Genomic DNA, 14,991 nt, shown 5'->3' on the forward strand with positions numbered 1-14,991 from the left:
GTATTTTAGGACAGGGTCTACAGGGTCTCACTACATAGATTGGACTCGTAGTGATCTACCTGTGTTCAGCCTCCCAAAAGCTGGGATTGTAGGCCTGTGCTACCACACACAGTCTCAAGCACAGTTTCAACACTCCCTGGGGATGGAGCTGGCAAGGCAGGCCCCGGGATCAAACCCTGGCCACTGTGTCTGCCTAAGGAGACACTTTAATCCGCTGAGCTATTTGGCCAGCCCTTGTATTCCTTTCTTACATCATTTTTTCCTTCCTTTTTCTTTTGGGGGAGAGAGTCATACTATGTACAGGCTGGCCTTAAATTCACTATGTAGCCCAGGCTCTCCTGGAATTTAGTGATCCTCCCACCTCAGCCTCCTGAGTGCTGGGATTGCAGGAGGGTGCCACCACACCTGGCCCTAAAACCTCTATATGCAATATTTGAAAGGGGTTAGTAAATGAGGCAAATGAACGGCAGCTGTTTGTAATTAGCTGTGGAAAATAAAGGGGTCCCACAACACTGTAGTCTTTAAGTTATATAATATTGACATTTACTGTTAACTAAGCACAAAAAGAACGTAAGTTCACAGCTCTACAAACTCCTCAGACACCTGGAAAGTCCTTGGTATGATTTTTTAAAAACATTTATGTAAATTTACTTTTTACATATGCTTTTCAAGCATACTTACCAATTTTGTGCAGTTTTTCACAGCAAATGAGAGCTACGACTCTTTCAGCCAATCGTACACAGCTCATTGGTGGGCCCTGAAATTAACAAAACATTTTCCATCACACATCCATTGCTGTATTATCACTAACACATGAAACTTCTATAGAACCTGTGTCATTGTACCTTTAAAGCTCACTTTATCCAGTTATTCATCTTTTAAAATGCCAGCAAGTTATATTCTTGACCTCCATATTCAAAATATCTTTAAAAACACTGCCTTGTAAATGGTTTTATAATTTTGATAAACTTAAATTTCAGTAAGATTTTAAAGCATCTATTTTGATTAACCTACAAATATGACATAAAAGACATCTTATATAACAAAGATTAGCAGTACTAAGCTGCTGTCCATGTGCAACAGAATTAGAGAATATTTGCAAGTCAACGTTGACACCAAAGAACTGAAATTTTACAAAAGAAAATCCTTTGTAATTTATTTTTTTAATTTTGTGAAATACTAGGAATTGGACGAACGGCTCCACACATGCTAGACGAGACCTGTGCCTAATTACACCCTAATCCCAAAAGGCAGATTTCTGAGTAGTTGACAACGTAACTAGAGTAGCCCAACTACATTCAATGTTGTGTCACTGTCGAGCATACAAATCACAGCTGCGTAACTCTATCCAAAAAGTTCACATTAATAAGGAAAACTCAGAAGTCAACTAGTCCAATTCTAAGAATCGATAAATTAGTCTATTAAAAATCTGAACACATTGACGACAAAAGACTTAAAATGGTTTTAAAAATAGATTTTAAAATCAAGTTTGTAATTTGTATGTGTGAAAAAGACTAGGGAAAAAAAATCCACTAATGACATACTTTAAAAGATATAATCACTTTTTTTTTTTTTTTTTTTCTAAACTTACAACAATGGAGGCTCGAAGAGGTGAATTAATCGGCAAATAAAGAGTTGAATAAAATGTACCATCAGGCAACTCTCGGGTTCTACACTTGGGAGCTAGATGAGTAAACGGATCACTTGGTAATCTAGCACAATATCTGTAAAGAAAAAAAAATTATGAAACTGAATTTACATATGACAGAAAGATGGAAAAGTCTGTACTGATATTCACAGCCTAAAGCTTGTCTCTTATTCTCCTCTTGCCCTCCGCTGGACTGACATTTGTCAGAGTATGTACTTCATCGCTTCACCTTGAGTAAGATAGAATCCAACACTGAAGCTGACATATCCAACAAGATAAGCGTTCACTAACTTCCACTGATGGTTGAATTGAAAGAGCTGTGTCCAGTGCTCCCTACTGTCCAGTGCACACAGTACCATTCTGAACCTATCAAGAGACTGAATTGTCAAGTGTCTGTTCCTTAATGACTTCACATTTGTCACAGAAATGAAGACATGTGTAAAGCATCAAAAGAAGGCAGAAGGACAACCCCATGCTGACACACAGTAAGAGTGATGGGAGAAGAACAGCTAGAAATACAAGAAGAAATCTACAATGGACCCTTTAATATCATACTGAAAAGGTCATGCCAAAAGACAGGTAATCAGATACAACGACATAAATGTGTTCACAAATATAAATAAGTACAGATGTATAACACAAGCAAAGAAACTTGTTAGCTCTGTCTACTAAAAATCCTGGCTGTGGTCATGTACTAGTGTCATTGAGTACCATAGTATCCAGATCTTGGTTTCTACACATAATTTATTCTTCAACTAAAGGCAACCAGGACCCCCTGGCAAAACTGCCAATGTCAAGGCTGAGGCGAGGACCATATTCCAGTTGAATCCATACTGTCTTCTGCCACTACATAATGAAGGGTTCAAGAATAAGTGCCATGCTAAAAAGCCAGAAAAGCCAGCTTGAATGGGTGCCTACTGGCCAAATCAGATACATTTTAACAATGAAATAAGCAATAAGTGATAGCAACATTATAACCAAATAAATAGAACAGAAATCTAAATTCGCAGAGATTAAAAAACACATTAAGAATAAACAGAAAAAAGCTTTTTTTTAACAGCACAATGGCAACTACAAGAGAAAGAGTAACGGAATTAGAAAAATCACCATTTGTACCCATTATAATCATTAATTCAGACAACAGCTACCCATGGATATCATACTAATGAACCTACCTGGGAAGAAGAGTAAATTTTATGCAGTTTCAAAGTATCTTCCCAGAAAATATTTATGAATTATGAAAGGGCAAATAAAAGGTAACTTTACAATGTATAAAATTAGTGGATCTTACCAAATGATAATGTTATTACTACCAGTAAGGACACAAAACAGCACAGTAAGCCAGGATGAGAAAAACTTGAGATAAACCCACTTCCGTGACACGCTGGCCAAAATATATATTCTGAGGCTAATAGTGAGAAAACATCACACACAGAATGTGAGAAACAGACTACAAAATGATCTCCCTAAATTTCAAAGCTGTTAAAGTCCAAGCAAGACTGCAGGAGACTGGGTAGATGTGGCAACAGGTACAGGCTGTGACCCAGGACTGGATGTCCTGGCTGGAGAGGGCTCTCGTGAACCCGAGGAGGCTCTCAGGTGAGTGGCATCTGAGTGCTTTTTGCAGTACTCTGGCAACATTTTCATCTCTGAAATTGTTTTAAAATAAAGGCAGAAGAAAATCATACTTACTCCTTTACTCTGACTCTGAATGAAATTTATCTTGATTTATAATCCAGGTATGTACCTGCTTTTCTTAGGTCTGTATCTGCTTTTCTTTAGTTCTTAGAAATATCACCAGGTCACAAAAAGTAAACAGAATCCTATTCAAAACTACAAATTAATTTATAATAATCTCACTTCACTGCTAATGGGGAATTAAGCATTACCCAACATTTATGGTGCAAAACAACAAATTAAAAAAAAAAAAAAAAAGTATTACAAAATTAGGTTGGATTAAAAGAAGCACATCCTCCTGTTAACCTTGTTGATGAGTCCTAAGCATTTACTGCTACACAATCTTGCTTTTGCAAGAGAAAAAAAAATTTTTTCTTATAAAAATACTGCAAACCATAATAAACCAAAAAGGCCACCGATTATAAACTGTAAAGAACATAAGACTTGCAGGGCTGTTTCGCTGACGTCTTGTCATGTTTACGGGTTTGCACCCAAAAAACCCACCCGCATACCTGTTGATGTGCCCGATGGCCGTGTTGATGGTGACTCGGGGACCCCCGTCATCAGGCCGCAACACATAAGGCGGGAAAGCATCATCATCGTCCACAACAGGCTCGACATCAGCTTCGCCAGTGTCAGCTGACTTGGAACATTTGTTTCTCAAGATCTGAACATTTTAAAACAGAGGTGAGGATGAGAACAAATATCTTCCTTGCCATATGTTAGCTGTTTGCATCTACAGAAAAGCCCTTTGGCCATGACACATCCATTTTTTTGAAATGTTTATCAAAACTCCAAAGTCTACAAAAACCTTCTCCTGCAGAATAACTCTGAGCCCTCACACATGGAAATATTTACCACACAGTGTAGGCCCAGGCTGCACCACACATACAGCATGTGACTGGCAGCCATTCACGAGGGCAGCTACTAAGTCACTCTGTGGCTCCTCCACAACTCAGCGTCACTATTTATCACAATCCTTACTCAGACATCCTTTCCCAGGAAGCCATGTGACCATGTTCATAGATCTTTTACTAGGACTTTCAAACACTTGTAAAAAGATGCCAGGTCTTGGTAATCAGTCTCAAGGTCCTTGTAATATACACACTTCACACCCCTATTGAGATACTTCTCTACATATAAAACTGTTTTTATCAACAAAGGGTGATGGAACAACATAGTAAGTGCTTACATTTTTAAAAATGTGTTACACTGAGACACTGTCATTAATTCTCCTCAAAATACCCACTCTCTTACTTTGAAAACACTTATCCCATCATTTGTCCCACTTTGTGAAGCAGTTCTAGGAGTCTTCTTTTGTGTCTTTTAGGAGGTATAACCAAAATATAGTGAATCCTGCTGGAAAGTGCCATCCAATGGAGAGACAGGCTCTGAAGCACGTTACAGAGTGTCCTCAGCCACCTTGCTCACTGGGTCTGGCACCATGCAACTTGTAGCTCTTCCCCAAAGTCAAAATGGTCACCTAAGGCAACAATTTTAAATCACTTCAGAACACTGAGGCAGGCACAACAGTGCAACTAAGGATACTCACGGCATTTCAAGAACTGCAGCAGGAAGTAGCAAGGACAGGATAAGTGTGTTCAAAGCCAGGAGGAATATTTTGAAGGGGTTTAATGATAATGTGTCTTTTACTGTGATTTGTTAAAAAAAAGTTAAACAGTCACTATTTTTCAATGCATCTCATATACACAAAGACTAAAAAAGTTACCAAGTTAACTTTTTGATCTTACCTTTTCAATAGCTTTATAAGTTTTAAGGTCTTCTTCAAAACTTTTTATTTTGTCTGTATCTGCTAACATTATGTAATTAGAGATTGGTGCCCTTGCTCTTCCTTTAGACTGAACATAGGACCGATACTCTGTGGGCAAATCAAAACGAACCACCAAGTTGCACTTTGGTATATCAACACCTTCTTCTACAATACTTGTTGCAATGAGCAGGTTGGTCTCATGTGCTCGAAATTTCCTAAGTACCTGAAAAAAATCCACCAAGAAAAGTAATTCTAAGAAATTCTCCGAAGAAAAGAGTATAAAAATACTTAACAACTTTTATTTCTGACACATACCCTGGGCAAGCCAGATGTCTAAGGTCAATCTAAAGATGATGGCAAACAACCTCACAGAAACGCAGATGCAGCCACACAACACACTGATTTTTTTTTTTTAATTTTATTTTATTTATTTATTGTGTGTGTGTGGCCAGCTCAGCCCACCAGGGGGCGGGGCTGGCTGGCATGTGGTGCTGGGGGATTGAACCGCGGTCCCTGTGCTTTGCCAAGCTTGTTCCAAGTAGGTGCTTTAGACCACTGAGCCATCTCCCCAGCCCAGAAACTGATTTAATGACAAGAATTTTCATTTGAATATGAATGCAAAATCAAAGTGCTATTTCACAGAACTACTAAAACCAATCACAGAACACATTCGGGTTGAAGGGGCTGGTTTCTTTAATAACCACAAATAGATCTAACTACATGTCTAAACGAACCCACTTTTTTTTTTTTTTTTTTTTTTTTTTGTACTGGGGATCAAACTCTGGACACCATGCTTGCCGGTCAGATAATTGTGCTGCCCAGCTATATCTCCTCCAGCCCAACTCACTTCTGAAGTTCCACTGACACTCTGATCCTCCAGAATGATCCCTGATGCCTCTGAAACTAACAGCACTCCAAAGATTTCATACTTCTTATTAAAATTCCTAATTTGTTTGGAATTAAAAATGAAACAGAGCATTGCTTATTGTCTAATCACATTGAAAAATTTTCAATTTAAGGAGTCAGAATTGATTAAAGTAAGTGAAAGCTTTTTCACTTAAGACTGAAAATTAGATCACTTCCGGATCCAAGATATAAGGTGATTAAAATATGTAGTGAATGTTAGAATTTTGAAAAAATTATTATAGTAAAAGACATTGCTATAAATCTGCCTTACAATACTTTCCTGCCCCTCTGTTTGAACACACTCATCCCATCATTCTTGCCATTTTCTGAAGCACTTCCGGAAGTTCTCTTTTGTGTTTATCTACATGAGGTCTGATTTTAAAAAAATACAGTAAATGTTGCTGCCAAGTGCCATTTAATGAAAAGGTAGACTCCGAAAAACATTATAATGTCCTCATCTACCTTATTTACAAATCTGGCACCATGAGACCTCCAACTCTTTCTGCAAAGTCAAAATGACCATGAAGAGTAAATGCTTTGGATCTGTTCAGGACATATGAGGCAGCCTCAAGTATACAACTAAAGACATAAAAAACGACTTCCAGAACAGCTTAAGAAAGTGGCAAGGACTGGCCAAATAGTTCAGCGGATTAAAGCACCCAGGCACAGGGGCCAGGGGTTAGATCCCCAGGCCTGTCATGCTGGCCCCACCCCCACAGGCACACTGAGAAGGCAACTGAAACTGGGCATGGTGGAGTGCGCCTGTAATCCCAGCACTTGGGAGGCTGTAAACAGGTGGATCAATACGAGTCTGATCTAGCAGTGAGACCCTGAACACCCTGTAGACCCTTCCCTAAAGTACAAAAAAAAAAGTGGCAAAAACAGTGGGATAATAAGAGTGTTTAAAGTAAAAGAAACACTTTAAAGAGTTAATGATAGTATGCCTTTTACTATAATAAATTATTTAAAGTTTAAGCATTCACCATATATTTTAATCACACCTGGTTTTCAGACGGATCGATCAGAAAGGCTCCTGCAATCCATAAACCTGGACTACTCTCAAAAAGTTGTAACAAAAGTGCCTTTAGCAGAAACTATTTGGCTAAATTTAAGTTAGAGAACAAATTTTAATTGAAAGTTTTATTTGCAAGCCTGAACACTAAATTAGCTTTGAGCATTTTTATAATGTTTCCTACATAAGACATTAAAAAGCATGAGAACATTTAAGTTAAAATCTATAAGATATAGCTCAAAAAAAAATAATTCAACCAAGGGAAGACTTTAAATAAAAAAGAAGGAAAATACATGTGGGAAAAAGATGTCGCTTGTTTTCTCATAGCCACATGGCGTCTACAGGAGTTAGCACTACCCATGTTTCACGTTTCTATGAGATGTACAGTAACTATGTGATGCCAATCCAATAAAGGGGAATGAACTAGCTGATGACAATTAAGACACAAAATTAATTTACTAGGACATAATGGCACATGCCTGTAATCCCAGCACTCACGAGGCTCAGGCAGGAAGATCACAAGTTCAAGGTTACCCTGGGGTACATAGTGAGTTCAAAGCTGACCTAAACTACACAGCGAGACCCTGTCTCAAAAACAAAATCAAAAACAAAAACCTGATTTAACAGAGAGTTTCTCTAGTTTATGTAAATCACCAGAGTCACTCACAGGAGATAGCAGTCTATACACGTATTCTATATTACAAAAAGAAAAGAAATTGCCAGGGAGCTACGCAATGGGGAATCCCTGCAGGCAGACTGGCTGTGTATGTGCTGACAAGTGCCACTGCATAGTTCGTTGCGGTACCTCTTCTTGTTTTCTGAACTCTGCTTCCATCTGTTTGTTCCGAGGCTGATTCTTCCCAATGCCGTGTCCAGTTATAAAATTGCTGCTGATGTAAGCCAGCTCTGGATCTTGTTTGCCAGCTTCCTTTATTAATCTAAGAAAATTATATATATATTTGAAGTTAAACAGTGCTGAGGGAAAACATTTAAGCTTTTGTTTATAAGGTCTGCTTTAAAATAGAAATATATGCACACTATTTTTTGCCAACATAGCTAACAAAATAATCTTGGTGCTTTTCTTTTCAACTGGATTCAGCAAAACTCACTGCCATGCTTCACTTCACAGATCTGTGGCCCAAGTACTTACCTCTCAGAATACAAGGCTGACTTACAACGCCACATGAAATGGCCTCAGCTCCTCCAATATTTGCTTTGGTGATGATGTTAATAGAAACATGGACCAAGGTAGGATGAGGTACTTAGGGAGAAACACAGACCTTGGCTCAACATACTTCCCACATGCTTGGCCTCAGCAGCCTCTGTGCTCTTTCCTCTGTGGCTGTGTTCACATGGAACAAGCCTGACACCAAGGGGACTGTCACATTCCCCACCAGATGTAGAAAGACTTCCAGCTGCACGAGAGACAGGAGAATGGCTGTTTCTTCTCATCTTATCCAGCTGCCTTTATCTCTAGGAACAGTGCTCTTGGGAAAGAAATGCCTTGTCATCTCAGTGCCAATACTTTCTGGTCCCCAAGCAGCTAAACAGGATTCAGCACAGCAAAATGCTGGACTTCAGCACAAAGCAAAGCAGTCCTTCCACACAAAGGCATGAAAGAAAAGAGGCCCCTGAGCTGTGGCCCCCTTCCTGCTTGCTCCTTGTAGTAACACAGAATGCCAGTAACATACAGCTGGCCTCCCAGCTAAGACACAGAAAAGAGCTACAAGACAGGACAGGATCAGATTACATGGGCACTGAAGGTTAACAGTTAGTGCTGCCATTACAGCTATTTTGGAAATGCGTACATTCAAAAACTCAGCACACAGGATAAATGGTTCCACACCTGACCTAAGTGACTCCATATGGCTCCTCTGAAGTCATACTACATAGAATAAATTCCTAATAGAAAATTACATTTTAAAGTCAAACCATTCCTTCTTTTAAATACATAGAACAGGCTAATATCAAAGAGCTAGAAGAAAATGAGTGGCCGACTAACGTATCTCCTGCCTCCAATCAGCAGAAGACTTGATGTCCAGGCTCGCTAGAAAGTTTGTTCTACAGTTCAAGTACTTAAAAAGTCCAGAATCAGAAACTGCCTTATGTTTCACGGTTTAGGTATAACAATGTATGATGTCAGTAACAGAGAACAGCATTAAAAGCAAACAAACAGTATGCCCAAAATCCTAAAATCTGGTATAATTACCTTAGAAATAATATGTATTTCCAAATTTTAGTTTATAAAAATATCACTTTGAATGTGAAAGTTCTTAAAAACCACTTTAGCTATTTTTAATTAAGCAAAGAATACATGCTGCCAAAATTATCGATATGGCAAGTTTCAATTAGGTAACAGGAGCACTAACAGTACTACATTTTTCCTGAATGACAGCTATGTGAAAACCACAAACACAAGAGACATGATACATACATATTTTAACCTTGCAAACAATAATTCAATGTTATACACCTATGCTGATAATATATTACCTAGGAAATGAGTTCTGTCCTGGATGAATTTAAGAGATGCTAAATTCTGTCCCCAAAGCCACAGCTTCAAGCGAAACAAGTGTCGGTTGTTCTCAAGAAGTTCACAAGTGACCCACACAAACTGCTTAAAGATTTCCTGGGATTGTGAAATGGGTCAGAAGAAATCATATTCCTTTGATTTTTAAACTGAGTTTATAAGAACTATTCCACAGCAGGCTATTTGGTAAACCATGCTGTTCAACAGTGCACACAGGGCTTCCTTCTTACACTACTAGTAGTAAGGAAGAGGTTTTGTAAAATTTTCAAGAGACTAAGCTTTAAAAATTAAAGTGCCAACTTTATTTAGTACACATACAATTACTGTCAAACTGTTTATGAGAGTGTCCACACTTACTTTTATCCTATGTATGCAACTTCCAGCAGAGCATATCATGTATGTGTGTACATGTATGCAAATGCTTCCCTCCAAACAGGAGATACCTAAATGAAAACTAACACATTACTGAAACCTGATTTGACTAAACATGTGTCATGGCTGGCAAACTGTCAATTTGAGAAGTACAGAAGATAAACTCAGCAGGATCAAGGGTCATCCTGAGCTTGTGAAAGAGGTGGCAGGGAGACAGCCCTGGTGGATAGTTAACATACCACATAAGGGAAGAAAAGAGGCTTGCTTTGCCCACTTTTTTGCTCATTGCTTTTGCTGTCTTCTGCCTCCTTGAACATTTGCCCCATGCCATGCCACCCTGCCTCAGAGCCAGCTGATTATGGACTGACACCTCCACAAACTGTAAGCTCAATAAACTATTCTTTAATTCTGGGTGCCAGAAAAGTAATACACTACATGGTAATCAATCCAGACAACTATTAAATAAAAACCCCAATGACATACTGTAACATTTTACCTTGTACTGCACATATTATTAATAGTACCTCTAAAGTAGCCCTCTTACATTTCATTATTAATATAAGGCCACATATAATTCCTCCATAATCCTACAAAAAAAACTATACTTGACAGTTGATACTGCATCCCCCAAATATGTCCACAAATAAATTAAGAACTACCACCTACTGTGTGTCAAATAATTAAATACTCATTTTTTTTTTTTTTTGTATATGTTGTCTTTCAGTAACAAACCAGTAAGAGAGGAAGACACTATTACTATTCTATGTATGCTGAGGCTTTAAATAGTTAAAGTTATAAAAAGTAATCCATAAATCCCTATTAAGGTAGAGGGGGTAATAAAGCATTTTGTTACCAAATAATAAAGCACTCAGAAAGAATGAGGACATGTCAAAGGGATACAGGAACTGTATCCTTCAAATAGTTCTCAATGGCCAACAATTAAACAATTTGGGCACAAAATAAATTAACATAGTACTGAGCTATAATCTAAAGTTTAAAATATACATGGATCCATACTGATAAATACATGTTTGAATAACTAAACAGAAAGGTAAATAAATAAAATAAAAAGAGACAAATTCCTCTTATCTGAGCGTTCCCAACACTCTTTTCCAGGAAGCAGAGATCAGTCTCTCCCTGTTAGGATGGGCTAGACGTGGAAACTTCCAAAGCACAGGGTTAAGAAAAGAAAAAAATACAGTGCAGAAGATGGGCAAAGCCTATCAGAGCCAAACAATCAGTTTTTTTAAAAAATTTTTTTCTAAATGACTATTTTTATTCTCTCACAGGCCTGAAATACAGACAGACCAGGTCTTCAGATACCACCCCCAGATAAGAGGAAAGGGGCAGAGCCTTGTGGGCAAGGGTAGGAGCTCAGGCGTTCTGCAAAGCTCTGGTTCCTGCAGCATCTGAGCAGACTACAAACAGGAATCTTCTAGCCCAAACTCCGAGGAAACCAGAACTCGAATAACAGCTGACTGCACTTGTCGGCAGTATATTTTCAGAAGCATGTAGCAAACGCAAGGGAAGGCGAACAGACTCTTGAGTTTTACTTCCCAAGTACCGGATACAGCACATCACAAGTAAGCATTTTCATATGCATCATTTCACTCCCACGATAAATCATCATCATTTTGTTTGTTTGGAGGCAGTGTCACTGTTCAGCCCAGGCTGACCTTGAAGTCAAGATTCTTCCGTCTCAACCTTCTGACTGCTGAGATTTCAGGCATGTGCCACCACGCCAAGTAAGGAAACGACACCCTGAAGGGCAAATGGTAACCACCCCTAGCCGGGCTTTTCTGTGCTTCACCACATGCGGCTTCAGCCCCTTCCCCAACCTCCATAGTTTACACAAGCAGGTACTGATGGTAACACTGAACGATTGCATATGGTAAGGAGAAATGGACCTGAAACAAACACAACTGCGGAGCGCCTGGCATCTGTTAAGCCAACTGCTGCGGGCCAAGAAAGGATGGTCCATGTGAAGGACCCCGGCACAGCGCCTGTGCCCCCTGAATATCCTACTGATTGCGCAGCACGCACAGAGCTCCCTCCTCTCTTCGCTCACACCGCCAGGCCCCGTGGCTGCACAATGTAGGACGTGCCCCGCGTTGGAAGGACTTCATGCAAACAGCGCAACGCACAGAAGCTGACAGACGGGGTGGGGGGGCAGAAGGCCCAGACACCAGTGTTTCCCTGGAGAACTGGAAGCGACTTTCGGAGAAGGCAGCGTAGGCGAAGAGCAGGGAGCGGCCCTTTGCGAGTGAGCCGGTGCGTCCCGGCAGGAGCTCCGGGGGCATGCGGGCCGGGACCGTGGCCCCAAGGTCTGTCGAGGAGGCCCGGGGGTGGGGTCGCCGCCCTCTCACCTTTGGGTAGGGGGGACCCAGGCCACCGTTCAGGCCCCTCTTCGAACACCGAGTCCTCAAACTCACCGCCAATCACCCAGCCTGCCAGCTCCATGACGCGGCCGGGCACAGAGCCCCAAACAATCAGTTTAACATCATGAATAACACTTGATTTTTATGTCAAGATCCCCCATTATCCTGTGACCAGGCGCATGTCACCTCCATAGTACTCTTCTATATCCTGTAACATCAGGCTAATCCTGACAAAGACATTACACAACCCAAAAAGAGAAACATTCCCTAAAATGCTTGACTATGTAATCATCAAATCACAGAAGGAGAAACTGCTAAGACACCAAGAGACTTAGAAAATAAGACAATAATATGATATATATGAAATTGAAGAGAATGATAAAGGTGATGTGCAATATTAACAATGCAGCGAAAACAGGAGCAGATGTGGTACCTCTCTGTACTTGTAACTTTTCCATAAATATAAAAGCACCCCAAAATGAAAAGACTGGGAGAAAAAAGGTAAAGGATAGTCAGGATGTGAACTCAGGTTTGTCCATCACCAATATCACACCACACATAGTGTGATGAGAAATCACATGGTGCAAGGATTGACAGCCGTTTTCTGCCACTTGACATCTGTAAGTCTGGCAGGGTCACACACAGAATCAGTTTCTTCATCCATAGACGGTAAGAACATCTGCTTTCCGCCACCATGCAGTGCTGCGAAAATTTCTCGAGTATTTGTAAAAGAATTCCTATCCCATTCATATCTCATACAAGTTAAAAGCACAGCTGTAAACATGAGACTGTGCACGTACCTATACTCCACACAGAAGTAGCTGTGATTGATTTTTTAATCAGGAGAGTAGAAAACTATATGCGTGATGCCAGAGCGTCTATTCCCATGAAACTGTTCACCGAAGGAGGGTTTTTCCTCCCATTAAACTGATGGAAGGAAAGAATCTGGATTTCAGGAAGTTTTTCTAAGCTTATTAAAAAGCTTACTGGAACAAGACTTCTATTGTACACTTAATTAGCTGCTCATAAAGTCAACCCTGAGACTGCTCTTAATTCGCCCTGTAACACTAAATTCCAGCCACATTTCATGAAAGTAGATCACAATTAATCTGATCCTTACAGTCAATAGGAAGTAACTGATTGATTCTGGATAAACTTTCAAGCTAATATTCCTGCCATGAAAACACACATTTCTACATACAAACACATGCAGATCAATTCCCAGCAGTATACCAAATGGGGGGGGGGGTAATACACTCCCATTCTAAGCCCCAGAAAATGTCTTTAATCCTAGTATTATTCTATGTAGGGCAAGAAGAACATTCAAAACTAGACTCAGAACTGAGCCAGTGTTAATTTTTTTGACCCCCAAAATGCCTCCCCCCATTTTAAGAACAACCCCTTGTCAGTCAAGTAGTCCCTGGCCGGTTTCCTGGCTGTCTTCCCACTATAAAGCACCAGTTTCCAGTGTTCTGTGACACCCAGGGGCATTCTGATGGCAGAAACAAATGGAAACTAGGAGTTAGGATATTAGGATTCTAGAACTGTCTTTGCCACTGACTAGCAATTTAACATACAGCAAATCACTTTTCCTCCTGAGACATTTTTTCTTTTTTATAAAAGTGAGTGGGTTGGATTAGACAGTCAATGTGGTCCCTTTCCAACCTTAAACTTCTGATTTAAGTGTAATTCAGCACCTAAAGTTATTGTACTTTATATTCATCAGAAGGCTCAGGCTCAATGACTAGGAAAATTACCAGACTAAAAACTGCCAGATGACTACCCTTGAGTCCAATTTTTCATTACTCAAAAAATTTTAAAACCCTTGAACATTTAGAAACATTTAAGGGTGGGGAGGGGACTACCTCAGGAAACAAAGCTTAATTTTTCCTCAGAGATCACTACTTGCAAAAAAAAGATTCTCAGTGATCAAGTCTGGTCAATTAATGGATCTCTTAGAAAAGTACACTGTCTTAAGCACAACATAAAGACCTTATTTTGGCAGAAATAGGTCCACAACCCATAAGGACTATACATTAAGTGACCACTTGACACAAATTTAAAGTAGAGCTCCTTGGCTGAGTCTTTCATCAGGGAAAGAAGGGAAAGAGACTGGAATCTATAACCTAACATGGAAATTCAGTCACCTTTACTCCTAGTCTCAGAACTTTTTCTTAAGCTCTTTTAGTTCAGAAAACTTTAATATGTAGTCTAAAAACGCAAATTAGTTGTTCTAAACTTTTCCTCCACAGCCCTGAAAACTTGAATCTATTCTATTTAAACATGCTGGAAAGTCTTCTCTCAGCTCTCAGACCACAACAATCAACAAAGAAGACTTTTGAAACCTATGACCAACTCCAACCCCAAGCAATGGAATTAGGCACGTTGGGCCGGGGAGATAGCTCAGCAGAATAAGCACTTGCCTGGCAAGTGCAAGGTCCTGATTTCAATCCCCAGTACCGCAAAAAAAAAAAAGATTGGAATTAGGCACCCATAAAACAACTAAGTAGTACACAAATCACTGTGAAGACTCTAAAGACTATAAAAACTGTAAGTCAGTAAACAAGAAAGAGACCAAAGGAGTATTTCGTAACATCACAATAGGCTAAGAAAAAAATTAACATGTTCATCCTATGATTAGCAGCAAAGGAAGGCTTGGTGAGACATGCTTAATACCATGGCTGATAATTACATATA

At 39.6% G+C, this 14,991-nt stretch overlaps 1 protein-coding gene across 2 annotated transcripts in view; it reads right to left on the bottom strand.

The window, feature by feature from the left end:
- Dicer1 (dicer 1, ribonuclease III) overlaps positions 1-14,991 on the bottom strand; it is a 49,463-nt gene that overhangs the window by 21,543 nt on the left and 12,929 nt on the right. For both annotated transcript variants that reach the window (XM_004635171.3, XM_023719602.1), the window contains 5 exons: positions 7,820-7,952; positions 5,077-5,319; positions 3,838-3,992; positions 1,592-1,724; positions 682-757 (listed from right to left, as the gene is read on the bottom strand). In XM_004635171.3, the coding sequence (XP_004635228.2) occupies positions 682-757; positions 1,592-1,724; positions 3,838-3,992; positions 5,077-5,319; positions 7,820-7,952 (740 nt within the window). The remainder of the gene's footprint in view (positions 1-681; positions 758-1,591; positions 1,725-3,837; positions 3,993-5,076; positions 5,320-7,819; positions 7,953-14,991) is intronic.

The sequence above is a fragment of the Octodon degus genome, unplaced genomic scaffold, assembly GCF_000260255.1.
Source record: "Octodon degus isolate 3935 unplaced genomic scaffold, OctDeg1.0 scaffold00070, whole genome shotgun sequence".
Classification (NCBI taxonomy): Eukaryota; Metazoa; Chordata; class Mammalia; order Rodentia; family Octodontidae; genus Octodon; species Octodon degus.